Here is a 23,910-nt window from a genome sequence, read left to right as displayed (position 1 = left end):
TTCTCTGTGGTGCTGATGGAGGAGGGGGAGCAGGTTGAAACAATCGAGTGGGCGCGCCAGGACTCCCCAGCTCCTGGCGGGGAAGGGAGGGGGAGCCCCTGTTCTGCGCAGGGAGGGGGCGGGGTTGGGGGGCCCCCGGAACGAGGAAGAGGCAGGGGTGACCGCTAGAACAGGGAAGTGGTCACCCCCGGGAGGCAAAATTTCATTCAGATCGCACATTAATTGGAGATATCTGATTAATTCCAGCTTCTGATGACTATAAATGGCGATTCTCTACCAAGGTGTCTATATTAAAAAAAAAAAAAAAAATCATTCCGTGTCATCCCCCACGTCAGGCCTGCTCGTGGGCGTGAGGCTGTACTTCCTCCGCCCCCTCCTAATGGAGTGAACCATTCCCAGCTCTCCCCCCCCAAGCCTCTCTCTCTCTCTCTCTCTCTCTCTCTCTCTCTTTCTGTCTCTCTTCCTCGCTCCCTCTCTTTCTCTCCTCCCTCTGCCTTCCCCGTGCATAAAGTCTCTGTCGCTCCCGGAACTTGTTGGCAATGCCTATTTTTCGGCTTTCCCCCGCGTTCTCTAAACTAACTATTTAAAGGTCTGCGGTCGCAAATGGTTTGACTAAACGTAGGATGGGACTTAAGTTGAACGGCAGATATATTTCACTGATCCTCGCGGTGCAAATAGGTAAGTGGCCGCTCAGCCCGGCTGGAGGTTGGAGGCGGGAGGCAGCCTGCCCCGGCCCGAAGCGCGGAAGGGGACTGGCGGGCCCGCGGCTGCCCCAGGGTGCGGAGAAGCCGGCAAACCCCCGAGGGTGGGGGCATCAGTTCCTGGAGACTAGCGCGTCCCAGATCGGTTTTTCCTAAAGCTATAGATTCCAAATGTTCGCCAGGAAATGTGTACGGCCGGACGTCTTCTGGACAGGGTTTTTTTCCACCTTTTTCCAAAGCACACATCCATTTTTGTTTCCCTTTCTGGGTTTAGACCAGGTTTGGTGCGCTCTGGGGCAATGTACTGGCTCCTGCGATACTGCAAGATATTATTTTGAAGAGTCTAAAGGTGAATGCAGGAACAAAATGGCTAGGCAGCCAGGACTGGAAAGTTTATGTGCAGAAAGCAAAGATATTCCAGGGCTCAGACTGCTGCATTTAGAACTTTGTCATTCTCCCGCCCCTCCTCCCCTATATCCTAGCTGCAGCGTTTGCACCGCTACCGCAGACCCTGCTGGTGGGCAAACCGAGAGTGATAGGGAACTCCAGACCATATATTTTAATATGCTTGCCATTGAAGAGGATGAATTCAGCCAAATTTACGTAGATGTACTTTTCTAGGCGCATTTGTCTGCTACTTTACACATTGGTGTCTGTATTACATATAGAGGAAAGGGTTAAGAAGTATTTGGAATATGTCATGTCGGGTGTTTGTTATTTTTGTTTGTTTGAGGTTGGTTGTGGAAGGATTTATTTACTCCCCATTTTATGTTAAGGAATGTTGAGTCGTAGTTACGCTGTCAAGGGTCTTTTAAAGTTCACATTTTTACCATCCAGAATGAAGAAAAGATATACAAGAGGGCACTAGAAAACCCTCTTCTCTGAGGCGGGGTCAGAACATTAATTAACATGGCCTAAAAGTGAAAGTGAAGCAGGTTATTAATAGAATGGACAACAGGGGGGGAAAAAAAGAAACTCCTGAAACGGAATTGTTGCCTCCTATCAGTTCAGGCTGTGGCATTCTTTGCAGACAAATCCTTGCAGTATTGGGGGGAGGGGTGCTTTAGGTAATTGGTTTGGGACAAGAAAGGAGAATACATAACATGTTTTTTCCATAAGAAATGTGAAGGAAAACAAGGTTTGGAGTTCTCTAGACATTAAAATGGATTCTTTACAGTGGGTTTTATGCAACTGACATGATTTTGAGTATCTGATCTTCTTTTGCAGAAACATTATAAGGATTTTAGAGTGTGTGAATGCAGGATATTGGTGTTTTCCTTTAATTCTAAAAAACGACAATGCTTTAAATCTGGGTGTTTTGAATCTTTGACATTAGTGAGAAGTGCTGCTATAAGTAATATTTCTAATGGCAGCAAATTCCTTAAATGTTGGAAATAAGTGAATGTGGCATTTTGCAATAAACCTTTGAATCTTTAGAGAGCAGGAGACAGGGTTGTTTTTGAGATAGAAATTTTAATCGGACAAGATTTGGGACTCTGTTTTCCCAGTAGGAAATAACCTTACTTTGAGAGGTTTGGAGGGAAAAAAAAAAAAAAAAAAAAGACGGTGGTCGTGCCTGAGGGACGCGTTTTGAACACATTAACCTCGGTCCAAAAATGACTAATTGTTGGCTGTGGAATTGAAATTGAGCGTATTTGTTCCCGAATGTCTGCCCTTTCCTGCACCAGAACCTCGATCTTTATTAATTCATGGCTGGGAGCTGTCCCAAATCATTGACATTTGGCAAGAAAAGTGGGGGTTGGTGGGGCGGGGAGGTAGAAGAGTGTGGTGAACACGAAAGAAGACTCAGCAGGAGGAAATTCGGAATGAATGAGATGTCGAACGAATGAATGAACGGATGGAAACCGCACAAGAAAGGGACGGCAGAGAGGACAGGGAAGGAGCCAGGGTCACCCGCCAGAGCCTCGCCTAAGCGGGGTTCAGGAAGGACAGCGAGGGACACACGGGCTGCGACCTGCTGGGACGCGTGCGCCTGCAAAACCCGTCCCGCGCGCAGCCTCCCGGCCTCCCAGAGAAGGCTAGAGTCCAAGGAGTCACAGTTTTAAAAGAGAGAAATGTTCACGACTTCTTATTTTACACACGCACACACTCACACATGCGCGGTGTGCAGGGTCTTCTCCAGCAGCTCCTGGGAAGATAACGTGACAAGAGAGCTCCCGCCCCCGGCGAGCCCCAATTCCCCTTAAAAAATGTCAGTGCATTTTAGGGGCTTCTTTCGCCACCGAGTTTTGGGGGTGTAGGCAAGGGGTGAGGAGAGACGTGGACGGGGAGATTGGACTTTATTTTATTTCGTTTCTTCGCTTCAAAGCTGTGTTTCTGACATGCCTTATAGAGGAAGACGTGTGGCGTGTATTCCCACTTTGAACGAGTTCTATCAGAACAAAGATTCGTTTATTCTTAAGATTTTACGTGAGTGTTCGATTTGTTAGTATTATAGTCGCCAGGGTACTTAATTTTCGCTGTAAGGTGAACCCGGAGGTTTAAGAAGGTTTACGTATCTGCCCCAGGGGAGGTCGAAGTTAACCTTGGTCCCTTCCCCGGCGCTTCCCGTTCCGGATTAAAAAGCGCAAGGCCCGCCTCGCTCTTCCTGCAGCTATTTGCAAATGGTACGTTCTCGGAAGCTGCTGCGGGTTCGGTCACCTTCCTCTTCGGCGTTTGGCCCGGCGCTCGGGGATAGGGACCCGCGTGGGGGACCGGGGGAGTGAGGTATCTGGTCCTCCCGGGACACATTCACACACAAACGCAGCCGCCAGAACGCGGCTGAGGACCAGGCCGGAGCCCAGGGTCGTGGGCGCCGGTGCGGATTTCGATTCTGAGATTCACCCTTTCTTCCCCGCCCTAAAGCTGTGTTTTCCTGGCGCCCTCCCCGCGCCCGGGCTGCTTTGGGCCGCTGGGCACTCAGCTTCCAGCCGGGTTCGTCGGCCTCAGGGAGGAAAGAGATGACCACAGCCGCGCGACCGCAGCCTGGTGCCTGTCTCTCCGTCCCGCGCCTCGGGCTTTGACCGCCCAGAGGCCAGGGGCTTGGAGCTTGGACCTTCGTGCGGCCTGTGTTTCCTCCTCCTCCTCTTCCTCCCGCCGCTCAGCTTTTATCCCTGCCCGCTCTCTGCAGGGAGTCCTGAGCTGGGGCCAGGAGCCCCGGGCCGCGGCGAGCTCACTTTCAGCAGCCAGGCTGGGACCTGGAGAAGAACAGCCTCTCCCCGCTGCTGTCCGGAGTGGAGGCTGGCCTTTTTGGCTGGCGGGTGGGTTGTTAAGGGTGTCTGGGGAGCTGAGTGACTGACAGAGGAGGAGGAGAGAAGGAGGCCCGAGGTTCGTGGATCTGGCCTTTGCGGAGGTGACCCGGGCAGACTCATCCGTGACCCCGCCCGGCCTCTGGCCTTCTCCGCCCCAGACCACTCATCACCCGCGCCAGGTCTCAGGACGCCTAGGTTGCCCTCTTTCCAGTGGGGCGGGAAAGGGTGCATCCGAGGGTCTTACTCGGAATACAGAGTCCACGGTAGGCAATCGGTTTTAGAATGAAACAATCCATTTCGGTGACTGCTGGTGGCTTCCGGGGACTATATTCGTTCATTCATTCAGCAGCGTTTGCTGAGCGCCCACCAAGGACAGAGCGCCAAGCCTGAGGCTTATTCGCGTGATGTGGCGTTGGGTTCAGCTGCGTGACCCCACGCCCTGCCGTCTCCCCACCCCGTTCTCGCCCCCGCACGCTGCAGCCGAGACCCCTTCTGTCACCTCAAAATGGAAGATCGCATTGTGAGAGCTGTGACAGGGCTTGCTGGGGAAGTGTTGGGAGACGAAGGAGGCAGTGAGGAGAAAGAGAAATAAAAGAGATGAGGGAGGTGAGAAGAGGGGGCGATGGAAACAGAAAAAGATATGGAGCGAGATGCGGGAGGGAGCTGGAGGAAAGGAATGGACTCACCTACCTCCCACCCACCCACACCTGCTCACGCACCGACAATCTGCACTAGTCGCAGCGTTAGCCGCAGGTCGGGCATTCCTGGGTCAAGTATTTCATTCACCTTTAACACCGGCGCGCCCCAAGGCTGGGTACTGGGAGAGGCCACCCGACGCAACGAGGCCGCGCGGAGCCTGGGTCGCACAGGGAAGGGCAGTGGGGCGGCAGGGCGGGGTCGTGGCGCTGCTGACCGGTGTTCCCTCCTCCCCGCAGCGTATCTGGTGCAGGCCGTGAGAGCAGCGGGCAAGTGCGATGCGGTCTTCAAGGGCTTTTCGGACTGTTTGCTCAAGCTGGGCGACAGCATGGCCAACTACCCGCAGGGCCTGGACGACAAGACGAACATCAAGACCGTGTGCACGTAAGTGTCCTTTCTGGCCGGCTGGACTTCGGTTTTGAGGGAGCTACTGAGGTCGGAGAGTGCGGAGCCTCCCCGCCTGCGCTCAGCGTTCAGCGCCAGCGAGAATCCGAATCTGCTCACTCTTGCCTTCTGGCTCCAACCCCCAGGCCTAGGACCAGGCCCCCGGGTTAGAACCTACACTTCCCAAGGGGATCCCACAGCCCGGGGTGGGATATAGAGGAGGATCCTTCAACATAGACCCAGTCCCAGCTCTACGCGGCCTCACAGGCTTGCACAGACGTGCGCATGCTCAACATGCTGGGACCCAGGGCAAGGGGCGTGAAGAGTTGCTACCAGTTCTTGATGCTGCAAAATCTCTCTGCCTCGTAGCAATCTTTATCATTCTTTTCTCTTGCGTGAAAGAGCGAGCCAGGTATTCTCTGAAGAACAGTTAGTTTGGATTTGAGGATTGTTTGGGGGTAATACTACATTTGCCTGAAGGGAAAGTCACTCGTCTCATCTGTCCATGTCTCCTGACATAACGCCCCTGTAATACACATCAAGGAAATGCCGGCACAGGCAAGGAGACACGGGTCCCCCTCCTGTTTCTAGCAGACAGGCTGAAACACTGTCTTATTGTGTGCCAGTGACTTTACCCAAAAAGAGTAAGTCCAGGTGGTAGTCCAGTGATAGTCGCTGTTGAGGTTACCGCAGATTCCGAGGTTTGGAATAGCCACTCTCCTTGTTTCCCTCACCCCCTTGCACATCGGCACGGTGTCCCCAGACCTGGACAGCTTCAAAGGTAAAGGGAGATGGGTAGGAGTTCATAGCCAGGCCCAGTGGTGTTTTCTCAGAGCTTGGCTGGAAAGCACTGCTCACACTAGCAATAAGGTAACCAGCAGAGCACTACTGCAGTGGACCTGCAGCAATTTAGCTGCTACAGACCTTAGAAAACACCCCCATCCTCTGCAACACACACTGTTTTATTTTGCAAAAAACAGCTGTGTTCCCCCACCCCCACAATAACCCTTCCAGTAAAGCCAAGGCAGGTTGTGCCCCTTATTCCCTGAGGTTAGAGTGACCATTTTCTATGGCATCATTTGTAGACTGTGAAGGCTCTCCTGTCTCCCCAACTGGGGCAAAGGGGACTGGTGGAAGGAGGGATGTTTGTTTAGGTTTTGATAACTTAAATGGGTGTCCATTTTGCTACTCTATTTCTTAAATGCCCCAGTGCCTACTAGGAGCCACCGCGGCTAAGTGGCTAGAGCTTTCCTATCATGAAAGGAACGAAGGCATTTAATTCTAAAAGCCTTGTGATGGATAAGAATGTATCTATAAGGATAAGAAAAGGTTGCATATAGAACAGCTCCTGAATCCTCTGTCATTTGTTGGAACTTATTTATTCCAAGCTATTTTAATTTGAAGCAGAACTTTTGTCTTGGAAAACAGGAAAGTGAGAACTCCTCCCTGAGGTCACAGGCCATGGCTAGGTCCCGGCCCTACTCAGTTGGGGGAGCTGGTTGCTCAACACGGAGCTGAAGCCCACCTCTGCCCAGCCCCAGGTGGAGTCTATCCTTCTCTACCAGGTCCCTCAGGACTCTGCCCCCATCTGGGCATGCATAAAGAAAAGAGCGATTTAGGCATTCTTTAGCAGGGGTGATTCCACAGACTCTCTGCAGGAAAGCTGTCCTCCCTGGGCCTCCCAATGTCCAAATATTGCTGTTTATTACAAGTTGAGGAACCTGGAAGCCCCGTGTCCCTCCAGTACTCATAAATTAACACAGTGCCTGCCTTCAATGTGCTTACAGTCCAGGCCAGCGAGCAGAAGGGAAAGAGAGGAGAAAATACAATCAAACTGTGTGGAGGGCAGGCACCGGTAACCTGGTGCTCAAGGCTCAGGGGAGGTGGGGACCAGCCCGGAGTTACAGAGAGGCACAGATCGACCCAGCTCTGAAAGGAGACTGCGCCCCAGGAATCGATCACGGGTTGGGATTATATTTAGTCTCAGGATCTATTTTGGGTTTTCAGAAGAAAGGGGGACAATCAAAAGGCACAGGTTGGATGAAGGTTGTGGGGGCGGGTCTAGGAGCTGAGCCTGGGAGGAGGAAGTGGTTGAGTTAGGCGCCGGTCTCCGGGAACTGACCGCCAGAGGAGGACAGAATGTGGGCGGTGGGCACCACGCCCTCCCCGCAGTTCCGGCCTTGGGGGCTGGCGCTACACCCTGAAAACTGTGGGGAGGAAGCCCGATGAGGCCCAAGCCCACCGAAAAGACTGGGGAGGGAGAAAGAGGAGGAACCCAACGCGCAGGCCCGGGGCCCTGGGATTTGCAAGAGCAGATGAAGGCTACGAAGCCGGCCCCAGGTGCTTGGCCACTAACACTCACCGACCGGAGGGAGAAGAGAGGCAGGCAGGAGTCTCCAGGCCGAATCTGAGCCGGGGACTGTGGAGAGCAAGGAGGATCGAGGCAGGCCGGGGGGAGGAGGAAGAGGAAGTGGGGAACAGAAGAGAGGAAAGCAGACGGAATGGAAAAAGAAAGAAAGGGAAAATAAGGAGAATGGAAAACAAAAGGAAGAGGTAGTGGGTGGAGGGAAAGAATGAGGGCGAAGGCGAGAGTACCGCGGCGTGGAGAAGGAGGGAGACAGAAGGGGTTAGGGGGAGGAGAATGTAAGAAGCCCCGAGGGGAGGGCCGTGCTCAGAGCTAGTAACCCGTCTTGCAAGCTAAGAGGCATTAATGGGCGGCAGCTTGCGAGGCTTAGCACTGTTTTCCTAGCTTTCCCCGAGGAGGGCGAGCAATCTGTTTGCTGAGGCCGAGGTGCCAGCGCGCCGCAGCGGGTGCACGACCCGGCTCCCGGCTGCCGAGTCCTCTCCCGGCATCTGGAAGGGAAAACCAGGCAGGAGGGGGCGTCCCCCCACCCCCGCTTTAGACAGCCGCTTCTGGCGTAGGCGGAGGTCCCACGAGTCCCGACCTTGCGCAGCCCAGGCGCCAAGGCGGTGAAGAGAAGGTAGGGACGGGACACCCTGGGAAGTTTGCGGGGCCGCGAGCGGGGAGGCGCAGGGGTGCAGGCCCGGGGTCCTCCCGGCGCCCCAAGTGAACCTGCTTCTTCTGTTTTGTTCTGTTCCTCACCAGATACTGGGAGGATTTCCACAGCTGCACGGTCACAGCCCTTACGGATTGCCAGGAAGGGGCGAAAGATATGTGGGATAAACTGAGAAAAGAATCCAAAAACCTCAACATCCAAGGCAGCTTATTCGAACTCTGCGGCAGCGGCAACGGGGCGGCGGGGTCTCTGCTCCCGGCGTTCCCCGTGCTCCTGGTGTCTCTCTCGGCAGCTTTAGCGACCTGGCTTTCCTTCTGAGCGTGGGGCCAGCTCCCCCCACGCGTCCACCCACACTCACTCCATGCTCCCGGAAATCGAGAGGAAGATCCATTCGTTCTTTGGGGACGTTGTGATTCTCTGTGATGCTGAAAACACTCATATAGGACTGTGGGAAATCCTGATTCTCTTTTTTATTTCGTTTGATTTCTTGTGTTTTATTTGCCAAATGTTACCAATCAGTGAGCAAGCAAGCACAGCCAAAATCGGACCTCAGCTTTAGTCCGTCTTCACACACAAATAAGAAAACGGCAAACCCACCCCATTTTTAAATTTTATTATTATTAAATATTTTTTTTTTGTTTGGCAAAAGAATCTCAGGAACGGCCCTGGGCCACCTACTATATTAATCATGCTAGTAACATGAAAAATGATGGGCTCCTCCTAATAGGAAGGCGAGGAGAGGAGAAGGCCAGGGGAATGAATTCAAGAGAGATGTCCACGGACGAAGCATACGGTGAATAATTCACGCTCACGTCGTTCTTCCACAGTATCTTGTTTTGATCATTTCCACTGCACATTTCTCCTCAAGAAAAGCGAAAGGACGGACTGTTGGCTTTGTGTTTGGAGGATAGGAGGGAGAGAGGGAAGGGGCTGAGGAAATCTCTGGGGTAAGAGTAAAGGCTTCCAGAAGACATGCTGCTATGGTCACTGAGGGGTTAGCTTTATCTGCTGTTGTTGATGCATCCGTCCAAGTTCACTGCCTTTAATTTTCCCTCCTCCCTCTTGTTTTAGCTGTTACACACACAGTAATACCTGAATATCCAACGGTATAGATCACAAGGGGGGGACGTTAAATGTTAATCTAAAATATAGCTAAAAAAAGATTTTGACATAAAAGAGCCTTGATTTTAAAAAAAAAAACAGAGAGAGATGTAATTTAAAAAGTTTATTATAAATTAAATTCAGCAAAAAAAGATTTGCTACAAAGTATAGAGAAGTATAAAATAAAAGTTATTGTTTGAAATGGGGGTGTCGTTTGTTTCCTACCCCAACCTGCTTCCTTGTCCCAGTTCTCAGGGTACCTGGAGGGACACAGGATGCCAGTGACAAGCTCACCTCTTCAGGAAGCCACTGGAAACCTGCCACCTTCAAGCAGACCCTCCTCACTTAAGCCACTTGGCCACTTCCCCAAAACCCTGCTTCCTTAAAAAAGAGAAAATGAAAGTTGTTTTTAAATGAATTAATTACAAAGCAGAGATTCGTTCTATTTGAGGTTTACAGAAACTGAGCTTGCTCGCACAGGCAGACAATGCCAGTGGCCGGCCGGCTGCCCCCGCCTCAGGCGGATCGGAGCCCTAACCACCATCCTTGCAGGCCTGGCCCTAACCACGACTCGCCTCTTCCTCTGCGGTGGCCAGAGGCAGCTTGCGAAGGAACCGCCATTAAGGGCTCCAGCAGAGGGGCCGAGAGGCTGTGTTCCCCCGCAGGGATCAGGTGAATCCTTTCATAATTAATAAGATAGCTCAGCTGAAATGGCGAGGAGACGGGCCCTATTGATCTGGCAGTAGGGCTGCTTCCACCTCTCCTATTTATAGGCCCCGCATGGCCTTACGGAGAAGTAAACATTCCGGAGTAAACAGGGGCAGAGGCGACCCGGGTCTGGGGGCTGTAGGCCTGGAGTAGGCGGGGGGTGGGGGCGGGGGGAAAGAACTGCATGTAGGTCTATGGGTTCAGAGAAATCGAAATCGAAGTCTGAGTTCTTGGAGAAGGTGGCTGTAGGAGGAAGCTGCGGGGGCCCTGGGGGTGGGAGGAAGGGAGGAGAATAGAGGGAGACCGAGGGGGCTGCAGCAGGTTCCTACACGGAGAAGCCCGCCGTCCGCTGCCGGGAGGGTGCGCCCGGGCTCTGAAATGCAATGTGTAAACAATCGCTAGTGTAACAGTTCATAAATCAAACCCAGTGGGTCGCAGTCCAATCTGCATTCCCCCCACGGATTGAATTCCAGCAACACATGCGTCCCTGCGCCCGGAGCGCTGGAAGCTGCAACGATTCTTAATGGCAGCATATATTACGGCCGCGCGCTCACGCACGCGCCGCTCGGGGCCTCTCTGGGGAATCGTTTCGCCCGCTAACTCCCACCCAGTCCCCTCCTCGGTCGATCCCGGGTTCTCCGTCAAAACCAAAGCAGAACCGCGCTACCTGCGCGGGGTGGTCACCCACCAGCAAACGCTCGGGGTTTTGGAAAATAGTTGCATTTTGTTGGTTTCCTTTCAATGGTTATTTTCGGTCTGCGTATAAATAGGATGATTCTAACTTGAGTTCAATCCCTGGAATTCAAATTAGAATGTCTGTGCTTATCTTAAATACGAATCTATGTAATGAGGAGGAGGAGAACCAGGATAAAGAGGGAGGGTCTTCTCCATTTTTGCCATCATAGCACGCCGCCTCCTATCACTATCTTTTTCTCTGCATATTGGGGGCAAACAAGTGCTCACAACCAAGCCCACTGCTTGTCAAAATAAAAGGCAGGCGCCCTTCTGCTCCGACTGTGGGGAGAAGGGAGACCCCCACGACCCGCAGAGGACGCCCCTCCCCTAGCAGCGCGGGCTTCCCACTCAGAAAGCAATCTCCTGGAAGATCTAGGAAGAGGCAGGCTGAGGGCGGGGCAGAAGGGGCGAGGGGGCGGGGACTGGGAGCGCGGGCTCTTTTGCTCTCCCAACAGGGTTCTTCTCTAGGAACCCCTGGCTCCTACTGCGGTTCCGACTGCTTCCCAGGCGGGGCCGCCCTAGAGGAAGGGCGCCCTCTCCCCTCTCTCAGCCCCTCCACGCGCTTCCAAGCCCCCACGCCACAGAGTCCCAGGTCGCCCCGGGAATCTCCAAACTTTGTTGTCCTGTCTGGGGCTCCCTTGCCTGTCCTAAACCGAGGACCACGCTCACGTGAGCATGGAGACATCCCTGGGAATGCAGGGCCGCTAGTCTTGGAAAAGCAGGCTTCTGCAACTGGAGCGTTAGAGAACGTTTCTTCTTCTTGTGGTGATTGTTTAGATTATTATCGCACCGTCTTCGACTATAATTTGCTGTTTAATCATGATGACATCTCCATATGTTCGTTGATGTTATCTGTTTTAAGCAGCAAAGCGGCTAGCCTTGTTGGCAGTTCAGGGAGATGACATTAACCAGGGCAAGCATGCCCCATTGATGAGGTGGTGGGAGTATTGCGAGTGGGACGGAGTGGGCTTGGCGCACGGAGGACATCGTCATACCTATCTCCTCCCCACGTCGGAGCAGCCTCTCCGTATCTTCCCACCGCCCGTGGCTCTTCAAGTGGCCCACTCAGGCTGGCTTCGAGCCTTTGAGGAGCTGTTGGGATTAGAGAAGGACCTCCTTCATCACCTCCCCTATCCGAGTAGGTTCAAGACAACGCAGTTCACTTGAGTGCAGTGTCCTACAATCCTTATTGTGAACATGTCAGGCCAGCTCCAGAGCCCGGCCTGGGCCCAAGGAACTCCAGGGCCCGTGGGAAAGGAAATCGGAGGAAGGGAGGAAACTGGCAAGAGAAAAAGGACTCGTGCCTGGAAAATGGGGGACACAGGGAGAAAAGAGGGAGGAAAACATCCGGAAGTAGAGTTAGAAGGGAAGAGAGGTGGGCGATCACCTGAAACACAGAAGGAGATGATGGAGAAACTTGGAGACGGAGATAGAGCTCTGGGCCAGAGCTAAGGAACAAAAATGACCTCGGTACTTATTTTCATTCAGGACCCCCAGAGAAGCAAATGAGCACAAGAATCTCGACACAGGTTCTCCTTCAGCGGATCCAGAGATCTTTCCACTGTAATCAGAACCCCAGAGGGCCACGGCCGCAGGGGCCTGGAGTTTTGGTGCTGGACGGACCGAGGCAGGAGTGCCAGCCACCAGCCCTTTCCCGAAGCCCACCCCAGGAAATCCGATGAGTCAGGAAACGATGGAACCAGAGATTTCCCCCTTGCCGAATTCTCCCTCAAATATCAGGAAGGTATTAAACCATTCTCTCCTCGCCACCCCCCACTTTTCCCTACAATACACGAGCTCTAGCTTTGCTCGCCGGCTGTCCATCCTCTGGAGCGGTCTACCGCCTCGACCCAGGGGCACTTCAGGGAAGGATCCCTGGATCCCTGACCACTCAGAACACCTACCAAGGGAAATGAAAGCGTTGGTCTCCTCCCCATCACCGCCCCCCGCCCCCCCTCCCAGATGTGAAAACGAAGTGGTGAGTCGGGGGTTGGTGGGGGACGGGAATGGGAAGGAGCGGCTGAGGATGCCAGCTTCGGGCTCCGGAAGACACCCCACCCCCATCTCCGGGTCCCAAGTTATTGTACCTCCCTAGGCTAGGGAGTCTAGGAACTTTGTAATCCTGTAGCTTGTGGTTCCCCCACCATTACCCAAGAGAAGAACAGTGTAGAGAAAGCACCCCCTGCAGAGGCCCTTTTGGAGGGTAACGCCTGGGCAGCCTCCGCCCCCAAACCCGAACGCCGGCGTGAGAAAAGCGAACCCAAACCCTGCCCAGCCCCAGGAGAGGAACCTCAGCTTGGCCCCACTGAATTCCGGCGATCCTGGCACGCGCACGGAGAAGGCGCTTTCTCACCACTCCATCCCCACCGGGTGAGGGGAGGAGAGTGTAATCTTTCTGTCCAGATCTGAGCCCTGGAAGGACTCGGTGTGGCTTCCAAGGCCACACTGAAGGACAGCCTTCAGTGTGGCTTCCAAGAGCCAGGACTTCGGAGCCGGAAGACTTCTGTGCCCACCTGCATGACCATGGACGGGTTACTGAACCCCGCTATACCTCAGTTTCCTCCTCTGTAAAATAAGGATAATCACACTTACCTCATAGGATTGTACCTTGTATCAAATGAGATAGTATAGGTAAAGTTCTTTCAGACAACATGCCAGTTACCTCCTGCTAGGTGTTACTAATTTAATTTCCTCAGGTGGATCTCACCGAATTCTTCAAAATAACCTTGAGAACCTCATTCTTTTAATATTTTGGGAGCAGTTATTCTTTATGGTAAAGCGTTTTAAATTCCTCTTACTACAGGCTACTACCCAGTGCTCCATGGTCCTCTCTGGCCTTCTCAAAGGATGCTCTAGATAAGCTCCTTGAGTTCAAATAGCTAGGTCGCTCAACAATGACTGCGTCCGGACTCTACTCCACCCCACCCCGTTCAGTCTCCAGGCCAGACTTCTGGCTTTTCTTTCTGCAAACCCCCAACTGGAGTGGCCAGGTTCTTCCAGCACAGGATTTCTTCTCTATCTTCCTTCACAACTTCTCTTCCCTGCCCCCGCCCTCACTCCCGCCATTTATCTTAAATTCCTCTCCCAACATTGAAAAATGTAATGAAGTTACTGTAATAATGAAACAATTCCAGAGTATAGAGAGGGAAGAAAGCATCTTCCCTCCACTAATAAATGGTAGCAGGCTGATAAGTGTTCTTCCATGCCTTTCCGCATGCTGCTATACACATATACACACATACATATATGGAGGTTGGCTTTGGGTTTTGCTTTATTTCATTTTTGCAAAATTGTAATATGTATTTGTCTGCAACCGAATTTCTCAAGAGCAATAGTTAAATATCTCCTTTTAAATGGTTACATAATTCCTTCTATTGATGGATATTTAAGTTTTTCAAGGTTTTTTATTTTTTTGTACTGTATAAGTATTGTGTTCATAAATATTCCTGTTCAAACAACATTATGTACCAGCATTTTTATTTCTTCAATACAATAGGTTTGGTCAAAGTTGAATTGCTGGGCAGAAAGGTATGTATGTGTGCTTTTAATTTGAAAAGATGTTTGTTTACTTTCCCAAAGGTATGTGGAGTTTCCCTGCATCCTTATCAACACTGTATGCTGACACTTTTTTGCCTTTTTTGTCAACCCAGTAAGTCACCTTGCTGCTCTGGAAGGTCAGGCTGTCCTGCCATCTGCATTAGGTTCCTTGGGTCCCTCTCAGGCCCTGATCACCACCAGAGTGTCCCGCACTAGTGGGGAAGGGCCAGCTGGACTTTGGGTCCCCCTCCCCAGAAGCAGTGGCAAGGGCTGCACAGGGAGTGACTTTTGTGCAGTCAGGCATAATTAGTACTGGAAGACCCTGGCTCTCATCGGCTAATCTAATCAAAATGCCTTGGGGAGTTTAGGGCTTGGACCAGGCAGGGCTGGCTCAGCGAGTGATTGTGAACTGGCAGAGGTGGGGCTCAGCTGCGTGTCTCCCCACTGCTCCTGCAGCCTCCATTCAGGACACTCAGCCTGAACCAGCTCTGCACTGAGGCTGCGACCCCCTGGCCTGTCTGCAGTGGAGGGCCAGCGATGGAAGGAGGCAGCAAAGGAAAAGAAAACAGCAACCACAGAACAAGGGCGGCAAAGATGACAGCTGAATTTTTCTTTTCCTCTCCCACCCAGAGAGCCTGAGAGGCTTCTATGAGCAGGATCCAACCCAAGGAGAGCAATAAGGAAGGCTGAACCATCCGGGGGCGGGGCGGTTCAGGGTACAGAGATCCAGATCATACTGTGTCTTCTCTCTCATCACTCCCACCCCACCACATTTACTCTAACTTTTTAAAAAACTTTAACTTTCATTGAGCACTTACTACCTGCGAGGTGTTAGGGAAAGCTTTGCAAACATCATCCCATCTCCTTCGCAATTTCTGTAAGAGGATTGTATTATCCCCATTTTACAGATGATGAGCTGAGGTTTGGAGAGAGGTTAGTAACTTGCCCAAGACCAGCAAGTAGCAAGAGCGAGAGCTGACCTTTGAACGCTAATCTGTTTTGGGAACCTGCTTTAAGAGATTCCTTCGCTTTGCTTGTTCTATTAGTATTTTGAGGCAAAGAAACACAAAGAAAAAACACAACAACAAAGAACTGTAAGTCCTGTGGTAAGCAGAAAAATGTCCCTGCAAAAATGTCCATGACTCAATCCCTGGAACCTGTAAATGTGTTAGTTAATGTGGTAAAAGAGAATTAAGGTTGCAGGTGGAATTAGACTGCTAAATTGGCTGCCTTTAAAATAGGGAGTTTATCCTGGATTGTCCCTAGTGGCCAATGTAGCAACAAAAGTCTTTAAAAGTGGAAGAGGAAAGAAGAAGAGGTCAGAGTCATATGATGGGAAGATTCAACGCCCCCTTGCTGGCTTTGAACGTAGAGGAAGAGGCAAGGAATTTGGGCAGCCTCTAGAAACTGGCAAAAGCGAGAAAACTGATTCTTCCCTAGTGCCTTCAGAAAGAAATGCACCCCAGCGATTTCAGCCCAGTGAAACCCATGTCAGACTTCTGACCTTCAGAACTAATGGCAAGATAATAAAATCATATTATTTAGGCCACCAAATTCGTGGTAATTTGTTAAAATTGCAAATAGAAAACTAGTGCAAGTCATTATTTGCACTGTACTAATTTAGTTAAGGGAATACATCACACCAGAGAGGCCTGGGCGTTCAGGATGTACGTGTACTAGGGATTTCTCAGGGCCCTTCTTTGTCCATGTGTGTATTCAGAGGAGGCAGCAGCTTCATTTCAATCTGGGGTGATGGTGTTTGTGAGAAAAAGAAGACATGGAGAATGAATTTCTAAGGACAAAAAAAAAAAAGTGTGTTGATTTTTCACAATGTCTCGTCATAGAATCTTTTTTATTTTTCCCCCTTGTTGCGCTCTTTTAGGCTGCAAGAGCTTCCTATTTGCTTTCTTTCCCTCCAGTAATTTAATGGACATGCAGTTCTATTAAAGGAGTTCTTAGTTTCTGTAACCACCACAGGCCTGCCCAGATGTGAAAAGTCCATCGTCACGGTGATGGATGACTTGAGATACATTCATGAAAAATCTATCACCAGGTAGTTATTCTCTTGATAAATCGCAGCGACTAATATTAGCTACATACCTCATCACCTGGACAAATCACATGTTGAATTGCTTTTAATGGGAATGGCATTTCCACCCTTTACATTTCCCAGGACACAGAAGGAATGGGTTCAGTCTCTATGAATGCCTGGAATGAATCCCTTGCTGTGGATGTGGTAAGAAGGGAGAAACAAAGGAAGACACCAAACCAGAAAAGCCTCAGGCAGCCACTACCTTTCACATCGAGAGACACTCCTTAGAAGTCCCTAGTAAAGAGGAGAAGGGAGAAAAGCACATGTTTGTCCATCCTTGATTTGTTAATCAAGTCACAAATTGCTTTGTTTACATTAAGACACCACCAGGGGAGTCTCTTCTTGATTAAGAAAGAAGCAACACCAAACAAGCAAGCCTGTGGGGATGCCAGGCTGGATAATTAACTTCAAAGCACCTTCCTGACCTGGTTGCCACAGACTGCAGTGCCTGGGCCTGCCTCAGTCTTTCCATTTCCTGGGAGGGTCAGCTGAGATTCAGCAAGTGACTATAAAAAATGGCTCTCATAGTCCTCAAAGTCCTCTGCCTGCCTCCTCAGGTTGCCACTTGAAACAAGTTGGATTGTGTTCTCCCTGAGGCAGGGAGAGAAATCCCAAGCAAAGTGGGTCATTTAACTCTGGCCAAACACAAATTCTTCAAAACAGGCAACTTTGAAGGGGATAAGGAGCATCAAAGCGCACGGGAGGCACATTCATCAATCCCTGTCCAGAGACCGGACGGTCCAGTCATGCGGCGGCCAGGCCTCCTGGAGGCTTCTGTACTCTCAGCCGGCCTGGCAGTCATGTTGTTATCATGTACACCTTCTACTTTTCACACTGCACCGTTTGTGCAGCATGTTTTCCTGTGTAACCATTCTTCTCCCATCCTCTTGTAATATTTTCTGCTCCTTGGAACATAACATGGGGAAAACTGCATTTCCTCACTGCTTTGTTTATTGGGGTTGTTGTATATCGTTTCCTATTTCTGAAGAGCCCTTGGAGACTTTTACAGATAGCAGGGAAAAATGCCTCCAACTCTGCCCAAATCTTTATCTTCAGGAGTCACTGTAAATTCAGATCCAAAATGTGCTCGTGTGTACCCATTTATACAGATATTAATATATTCTCTAAATTACATATTTTCTAAGACACAGATACACGCACACACACACATACACACTGCATTTGCAACCCTGACCTTATTCCTTCTGATTGGCTCTTAGAAGTCATCTTTTATCTTTTCCATTGTTTTTGCCATTTTGTGTTTCATTCCCCACATGCTCCTTCCCCTGAGCTCACCAACACCACACTCAAATCTCTTATAGCCTAAAAAAAAAAAAAAACAAAAAAAACAAAAAAAAAAAACAAAAAAAACAACAACAACAAAACAAAACAAAACAAAAAAAACCCTTCCCTGTCCATCCTTTTACTCCACTCAGCCATGTCTCCATTTCTCAGCCATTTCACAATTAGATGACTGCAACTGCAAGTTCCTAGAATAGTGCCCAGCCCAAGGCAAACACTCAGCAGATATTGGGAGATTACATGAATGAGATCCTCTCCTTCTCCTCTTTGCCAGCTTCCTCCTGGCTGGTCTCCAGCCTGTGGCCTCCAGAGCCAGGTTCTTCCTTACCAATGGCAGACACTCCACTCTCATTGGCCTTCTCCTTTTCCCCCATGTGTATCTTACCCTTTAAAAACTATTTTATGTATTCTATTTTAAAATTTTCACCACATGTCCACATTCACTGGGAAAATTAGAAACTACAGGTGACTCAAAGGGGAAAAATTTAAAATAGTCATAATTTCTTCAACCAGAGACACACATTTTGGTCTCAGTGTCTCTGGTATTAATCCTCCCATTCCCACATGGGTGTGAAAATGTCATTTCCCTTCTTTAAGAACCTTCATTTCCTTCCCATTGCTGAATCATTGCTGAGTGACTCTGACTCCCTGCGTGGCACCGAAGACTCACCAGGATCTGGTCCCATCTCATCTTGCCAGCCTCCTCCCCATCCACAGCCCTCTGTGTTTCCCACTCATGTGCTGCAGTCATACTGACTTCCTTCTTGCTCCTTCAACTGACGTATCCCCTCCTCTATTCCATGCCTTTGCTCATTTAGTTCTTCCAGGCTAAAATATATTGCACTTCCACCCCAATGCCTCCCATCCACCCTTGTATGTTGTATTCCTTCAAGACCCTTCTCAGGCTCAACCTTGCATGAGCCCTTCTCTGATTCCCTCGTCAGAATTATTGGGATGCCCCTCAATAATCTCTTGTTGTTCTTAATTTTGTATCACAATTAGATGACTGCTGATCCATTTTGTCTTTAAACCATATGTTCCTTGAGGTCAGGGACTATGTCTTACCCATCTTTGAACCTCCCACAGTATCTGGCACTGTGCCTGGCACAGATGATTACTGAGTAAAGAACATTTCCAGTCCTTACCACCTCACACATATGTAGTTGCATGTTCTAATTTTAAATAAATAAAGGTGTTGCTAATGCCAACACTTCTCTGGACCACTTCTTGCTAATGCCTTTTCTCCCTCAGAAACTCCCCCTCGGCAGCATGGGTGTGTATTACTGGTGAGTAGAGGCATAAAATTGTTGGCTGCATGTCATGGAGTACCTACCAATGGTTAGAAACAAAGGAACAGACACATCCATAGCAATGCAGATAAGAAAGAATGAAAAAATGATGGCTAAAACAAAAGGGAAAGAGAAAAGAAGCAACTGACTACGTCCTATTCATGCCTTTCAGAACAACTATCTCAACATTTCATCAGCTTGTTTTATTTTCTCATAGGCTACAGGGAAACCTGAAGGACTCATGTTCCTTCTTTCATTCCTTCTTTCTCATTTGAGGAACTATTGAAATCTATAATTTTCCTGACCCCTTGTTTGAAGAGGAGAGTTTTTCATGTCTCATCTTCACTCAGACTATGCGTTTATCACCTAATGCATACACAGTGACTATGCACATGGGATCCAGCCTCCAAAAGGGCCTCCAGTGAACTTGACTCCTGGTATATGTGCCTGTGTGTAGTCAGTTTGCACAATGAATCACGGCTGGCCTTGTGTAACCAATAGACTATGAATAAAGTAACGACATTTGACTTCCAAGGATAAGTCATAAAAGATATTGCAGTTTCCTCCTTAGTCCCTTGGATTACTTTCTTTGGGGGAAGCCAGCAGCCATGCCAGGAGGCACTTAAGCAGCCTTGTGGAGAAGCCCACGTAGAAAGGAACTGAGACCTCCTGCCGACAGCCGGCACTGACTTGCCAGCCTCATGAGGGAGCCATTTTGAAAACTAGATCCTCCAACCCCAGTCAAAACTTTGAAGAGTTGCAGCCCCAGCTGATATCTAACTGTAATTTCATGGAGACCCTGAGCCAAGACCATCTAACCAAGCTGTTCTGAAATTATTTACCCAGGAAACCATGAGAAATAATAAATGATTGCTGTTTAAGCCACTGTCTAAGGATAATTTGTTATGCAGCAACAGATAACTAATAAAGTGTGTCTGGCATATTCTTTCATTTTAATCTGTAATGCTTGTTCGCTTGTCCATGTGTGTTCGTGTGAGTTTTGATAGGTTTTGTTCGTAAGTTTTTTTGTTGTCATTGTCGTCGTTTTTCGAGATAGAGTCTTGCTCTGCCACCCAGGCTGAAGTGCATGATCTCAGCTCACTACAACCTCCATCTCCTGGGTTTAAGTGATTCTCCCACCTCAGCTTCCCAAGTAGCTGGGACTACAGATGTGCACTACCACACTTAGCTCATTTTTAAATTTTTTTTTGTAGAGACAGGGGTCTGCCTATGTTGCCCAGGCAGGTCTTGAACTCCTAGTCTCAAGTGATCCTCCTGCCTCAGCCTCCCAAAGGGCTGGGATTACAGGAGTGAGCCGCACCACACCCAGCCTTTAAGATTTTTTAAAACAAGGAGTTTAGAGATTTAAGTCATTTTGTATAGCAAATAGCAAAATTATTTGAGCATCTAAAGTCTTTAAACAATGATTTCTGTCAATCAGGAAATGGTTTAGGAAAATAGCAGTAAGTATACAAACAGGTGAAGAGTCATAAAGAGAATGTTACTCAACACAAGTAAATGGGAAAATGAAAACCGCAACAGGGCCATTATGACACTATGCTGCCCTTTGCATAGCTGGAGACACCCCCAGAAGCTGAAGGGAGAAACCTTTCTTCAACTTTCCTCCCACCTTCCAATCTCCTGCCAGAGCCTCCCATTGGCAGAAGCTAACAGGAATCAGTAGGCAAAGGAGTCTGGGAAATGTAGTTTTCAGGCTTCCTGCCCTGGCAATGGAGAAAAGATATATTAATAGATAGGGCAACCATGGAGCTGAACCTAAAACATACACCTCATCACCAGGAACAATAACAGACATAATGGGGGAAAAATGTATGTGTTTGAAGGGGCTATTCAAAAATGAAGTAGCCAACCTGAGTGATTAGAGAAAGAGGAATTCAGATGCTCCCACATTCATCTTCCAAGACGTATCCCAGGAGTCGGCCAAAAGACTGGGAATCCACCATAGGTATAGACCGCTAAATTCTTTACATGAGCTGCCACAATAAAGCCCCTTTCAGTAATTGTAGTAGAGCACCCCTATTAAGAAGAGCTAACACATTGGACACATGATGGGTCAGGCGCTGTTCTAACTGCTTTTCACTTAACTAATTTAGCTCATCAACATCTCCATGATGTTGGCCCTATTGTGATCCATTTTACAGGTGAGCACGTTCAGTCCTAGAGAAGTTAAGTCACAGAGATGGTGTGAGAGTTAGGTCCCAATATGATAGCCTGGCTTCAGAGGCCATGTGTTTAACCATTCTGTTATCCTGCCTCTCACTAGCTGAACCTATGCCCAAAGTTTATTTAAAAAGATGAACAATACAAAAAGGAACTAGAGAACAGGCACTGCAGAAACCCAACCCCTGAGCTACAGGGCCAACCTTAGACTCAGCTTGTCCAAATGTTGACTGACAGACAACCCATTAATTATTTTAGAAAAACCATGGTTTTTTGAGTATCTCGTGCTGTTTTCCTGAAATTCCGTAAGACCTTCTAACTCTGGAAATACCCTCTGCAAACCAAGTGTGGAAGAGGGTTAGTAACCAGTACTCAAGAAAGACTTATTCATGCAAGAGCCATGTGCTTGGGCAGTAATGAAAGTCCATGCAGAATTAGGGTGCAGTTTCCTGTTACCCTATACTCAGGCTGAACACAGGAAGCTGATCATTTCAGCAAGCTTGCCTAGCTTTTCCTTTTAATGGAGAGACACAGTGGGAAAAGGCTGGTTCTTCAGAAATTTCATTCCAGTGTCTTTGACAACTTTATTTTTTTCGTGTTTGGGGAATTTAACTTGTTTTTTAAACAGCAGGTGATTTGCACCATTTTGAAATAATCAGTGACTTTCTTATCATAGCTTGAGAGAGACTAGGCTAAAGAGCTAGAGAGAGGAGCCCAGGAGGTGTGGAATGCATCATGTAGTAGAACCAGACTCTTCTATCAATTAGCACGTTTTCTGAAGGTGGTGTTTCATTCTTGGAAGTCTCCAAGTTGGACCTGCCTGTTAGGTTTTAAAAGGAGCAGAAGGATAATAGTGGCACATATGGCTTTTCAAATATTTTTGATGGCAGATCTGCAATACCTGGGTCTCACTGAGCCAAATACCAGAAGCACTGATGCTTCTTGCCCACCACCTTCCAGTGAAGGGAGGAAGGGCTCTGCTCCACTTGGTCCAGAGCAGTCAACAGGCTCTTTAGGATGTTGCTGGGTGCTGGGTTGCATTGTACAAGGCTACCCAAAGTGGGTCCAATTCTTGTCCTCTTGGATGGGCATCTGAAGCAGAGAACACTGACATGGAAAAAACATAAAGAATGACATAGCTGTAATTATGTAAGCTTAATATAAGACACTGGTTTTCATGTAGTTTATGAAAATAATATTCATTATTTTATAGTCATCCCACCTACATACTTGCATAATAAACCAATCAGCATTCCCTTTGCTACATTTTCCCTTGTTCATGGCCACAGGAGAAAAGCTGGAACCTCCTAAGTAAAAATTTTAAAACGACCGGTTATTTTGATGACCATGGCCTCTGCGTGGTTGTGGATGAAGGGGTAAAGAAAATAAATTATTACACAATAGCCTTTCTCAAAATGAATGGCTTGTTTCAAATAATGCGTTTTTCTTGGCAAGTTCAGAGCTACTACAAAACAACTGCCACTGCTGAAACTTTGCACACCCAGCAGGAGCGAGTCATCTTCTCTTGCTCAAGGGACACGCCAACTGTGAACTCTTCCCTCCTCACCTCCTGGCAGGGGGATGGGTCATTCCAAAGCTCATATATACCCCAAAGTAGCCTTTTTCAGTTTTGTCCCTCTCCTTTTGGGTCTTTTTATAACACAGCTGTCCACATGACGAGAAGAAGGTCAGCACCAAGCTGGTGGACTCCAAGTGACCACAGATACAGACGGTGGTTTCTGAGTAGGTGCAACGTTACAAAACAGTGAAGACTCTCAAGGACAGGTGGGGGTCTGCTACTGAGAGGGACCGCAAAGAGCTGAGAGAGCCCATCAGGGTAAGGATCATCATTTGCTCTTTCTGTAATGTGTCTCTCCCTACTTGATCCAAGGCCTGCCTTTTTCTCTTACCCCACTGTTTATCTGCTGTTTCTCTGCCTTGCATGCCCCACACTCATTCAGCCTTCATGCCTTTGAACTCATCATTTCCTCTGCCTCTCCCCAGAATCTTTGCATGGAAGGCTCCTTCCTGTCATTTTGTTTCAACATCAATACCACCTCTTCAGAGATACCTTCTCTGACCTTTCATTGTAAAGTGATAGCCACCTTCTCCCGGAAACCCTCCCAGCAAACAGGCACTATCACATTGCCTGATTTTGTTTCATTTACAGCATTTGACACTTGCACAACTTAAAAAAAAATCGCTTTATAACATTGTTTCCTACTCTAAGTTTCGATGCCCTGGGCAAAGTTGGGCCCTAGGCCTTGGGCAGACAGTTTTCTGTGCTGTTTTCTGTCCCTAAAAGTCCTGAGTGGTCACCTCCAGCCTCTCCCTTGTTCCCCTCTGCATTTGCATCACTACTGTTCCACATCCAGATTTTATCTCCACCACTCAGCTCACATCTTGGTCTCTTTTCTTCGAAGACGGAGTCTTGCTCTGTGGCCCAGGCTGGAGTGCAGTGGCATGATCTCAGCTCGCCGCAACCTCCACCTCCCAGGTTCCAGCGATTCTCCTGCCTCAGCCTCCCAAGTAGCTGGGATTACAGGCATGCACCACTATGCCCAGCTAATTTTGTATTTTTAGTAGAGAAAGGGCTTCTCCATGTTGGTCAGGTTGGTCTCAAACTCCCAGCCTCAGGTGATCTGCCCCCCTCAGCCTCCCAAAGTGCTGGAATTACAGGTGTGAGCAACCATGCTTGGCCAATCTCTTGGTCTCTTTTACTCTTAACAGTAAGCAGGCCTCAATATAGGAACAAGAAGCAAGCGCTGGGCACCTCCAGAGGATCCTATGTGGCTGCCCTCAACCATCCAGAAGAGCAGAAAGTAAGCTGATACAAACCACATTTTTCATGGCCCGCGATAGGACACGTGAACCCATGACTGCACGAGTAAATGTCGCCGCAGGGCTCTGTGTGGA

At 49.1% G+C, this 23,910-nt stretch overlaps 1 protein-coding gene across 1 annotated transcript; it reads left to right on the top strand.

Annotated features, from left to right (window-relative positions):
• The first annotated feature begins 350 nt into the window (after positions 1–350).
• On the top strand, positions 351–9,352 carry NRN1 (neuritin 1). The gene is made up of 3 exons (XM_007973792.3): positions 351–678; positions 4,888–5,032; positions 8,139–9,352. The coding sequence occupies exons 1-3, from the start codon at positions 624–626 to the stop codon at positions 8,365–8,367; spliced, it is 429 nt and encodes a 142-aa protein (XP_007971983.1). The 5' UTR covers positions 351–623; the 3' UTR covers positions 8,368–9,352.
• The last annotated feature ends 14,558 nt before the right edge of the window (positions 9,353–23,910 follow it).

This window comes from Chlorocebus sabaeus, chromosome 17 (assembly GCF_047675955.1).
Source record: "Chlorocebus sabaeus isolate Y175 chromosome 17, mChlSab1.0.hap1, whole genome shotgun sequence".
Taxonomy (NCBI): Eukaryota; Metazoa; Chordata; class Mammalia; order Primates; family Cercopithecidae; genus Chlorocebus; species Chlorocebus sabaeus.
The sequence above is the reverse complement of the archived record's forward strand: the minus strand, read 5'-3'. Positions and strand labels throughout refer to the sequence as shown.

Bases quoted from the DNA above. Each gene is read 5' to 3' on its own strand.
- NRN1 (XM_007973792.3), top strand. From the start codon at position 624: ATGGGACTTAAGTTGAACGGCAGATATATTTCACTGATCCTCGCGGTG. The intron at 679-4,887 runs GTAAGTGGCCGC...TCCTCCCCGCAG, and splicing joins GATCCTCGCGGTGCAAATAG to CGTATCTGGTGCAGGCCGTG. The intron at 5,033-8,138 runs GTAAGTGTCCTT...GTTCCTCACCAG, and splicing joins AACATCAAGACCGTGTGCAC to ATACTGGGAGGATTTCCACA.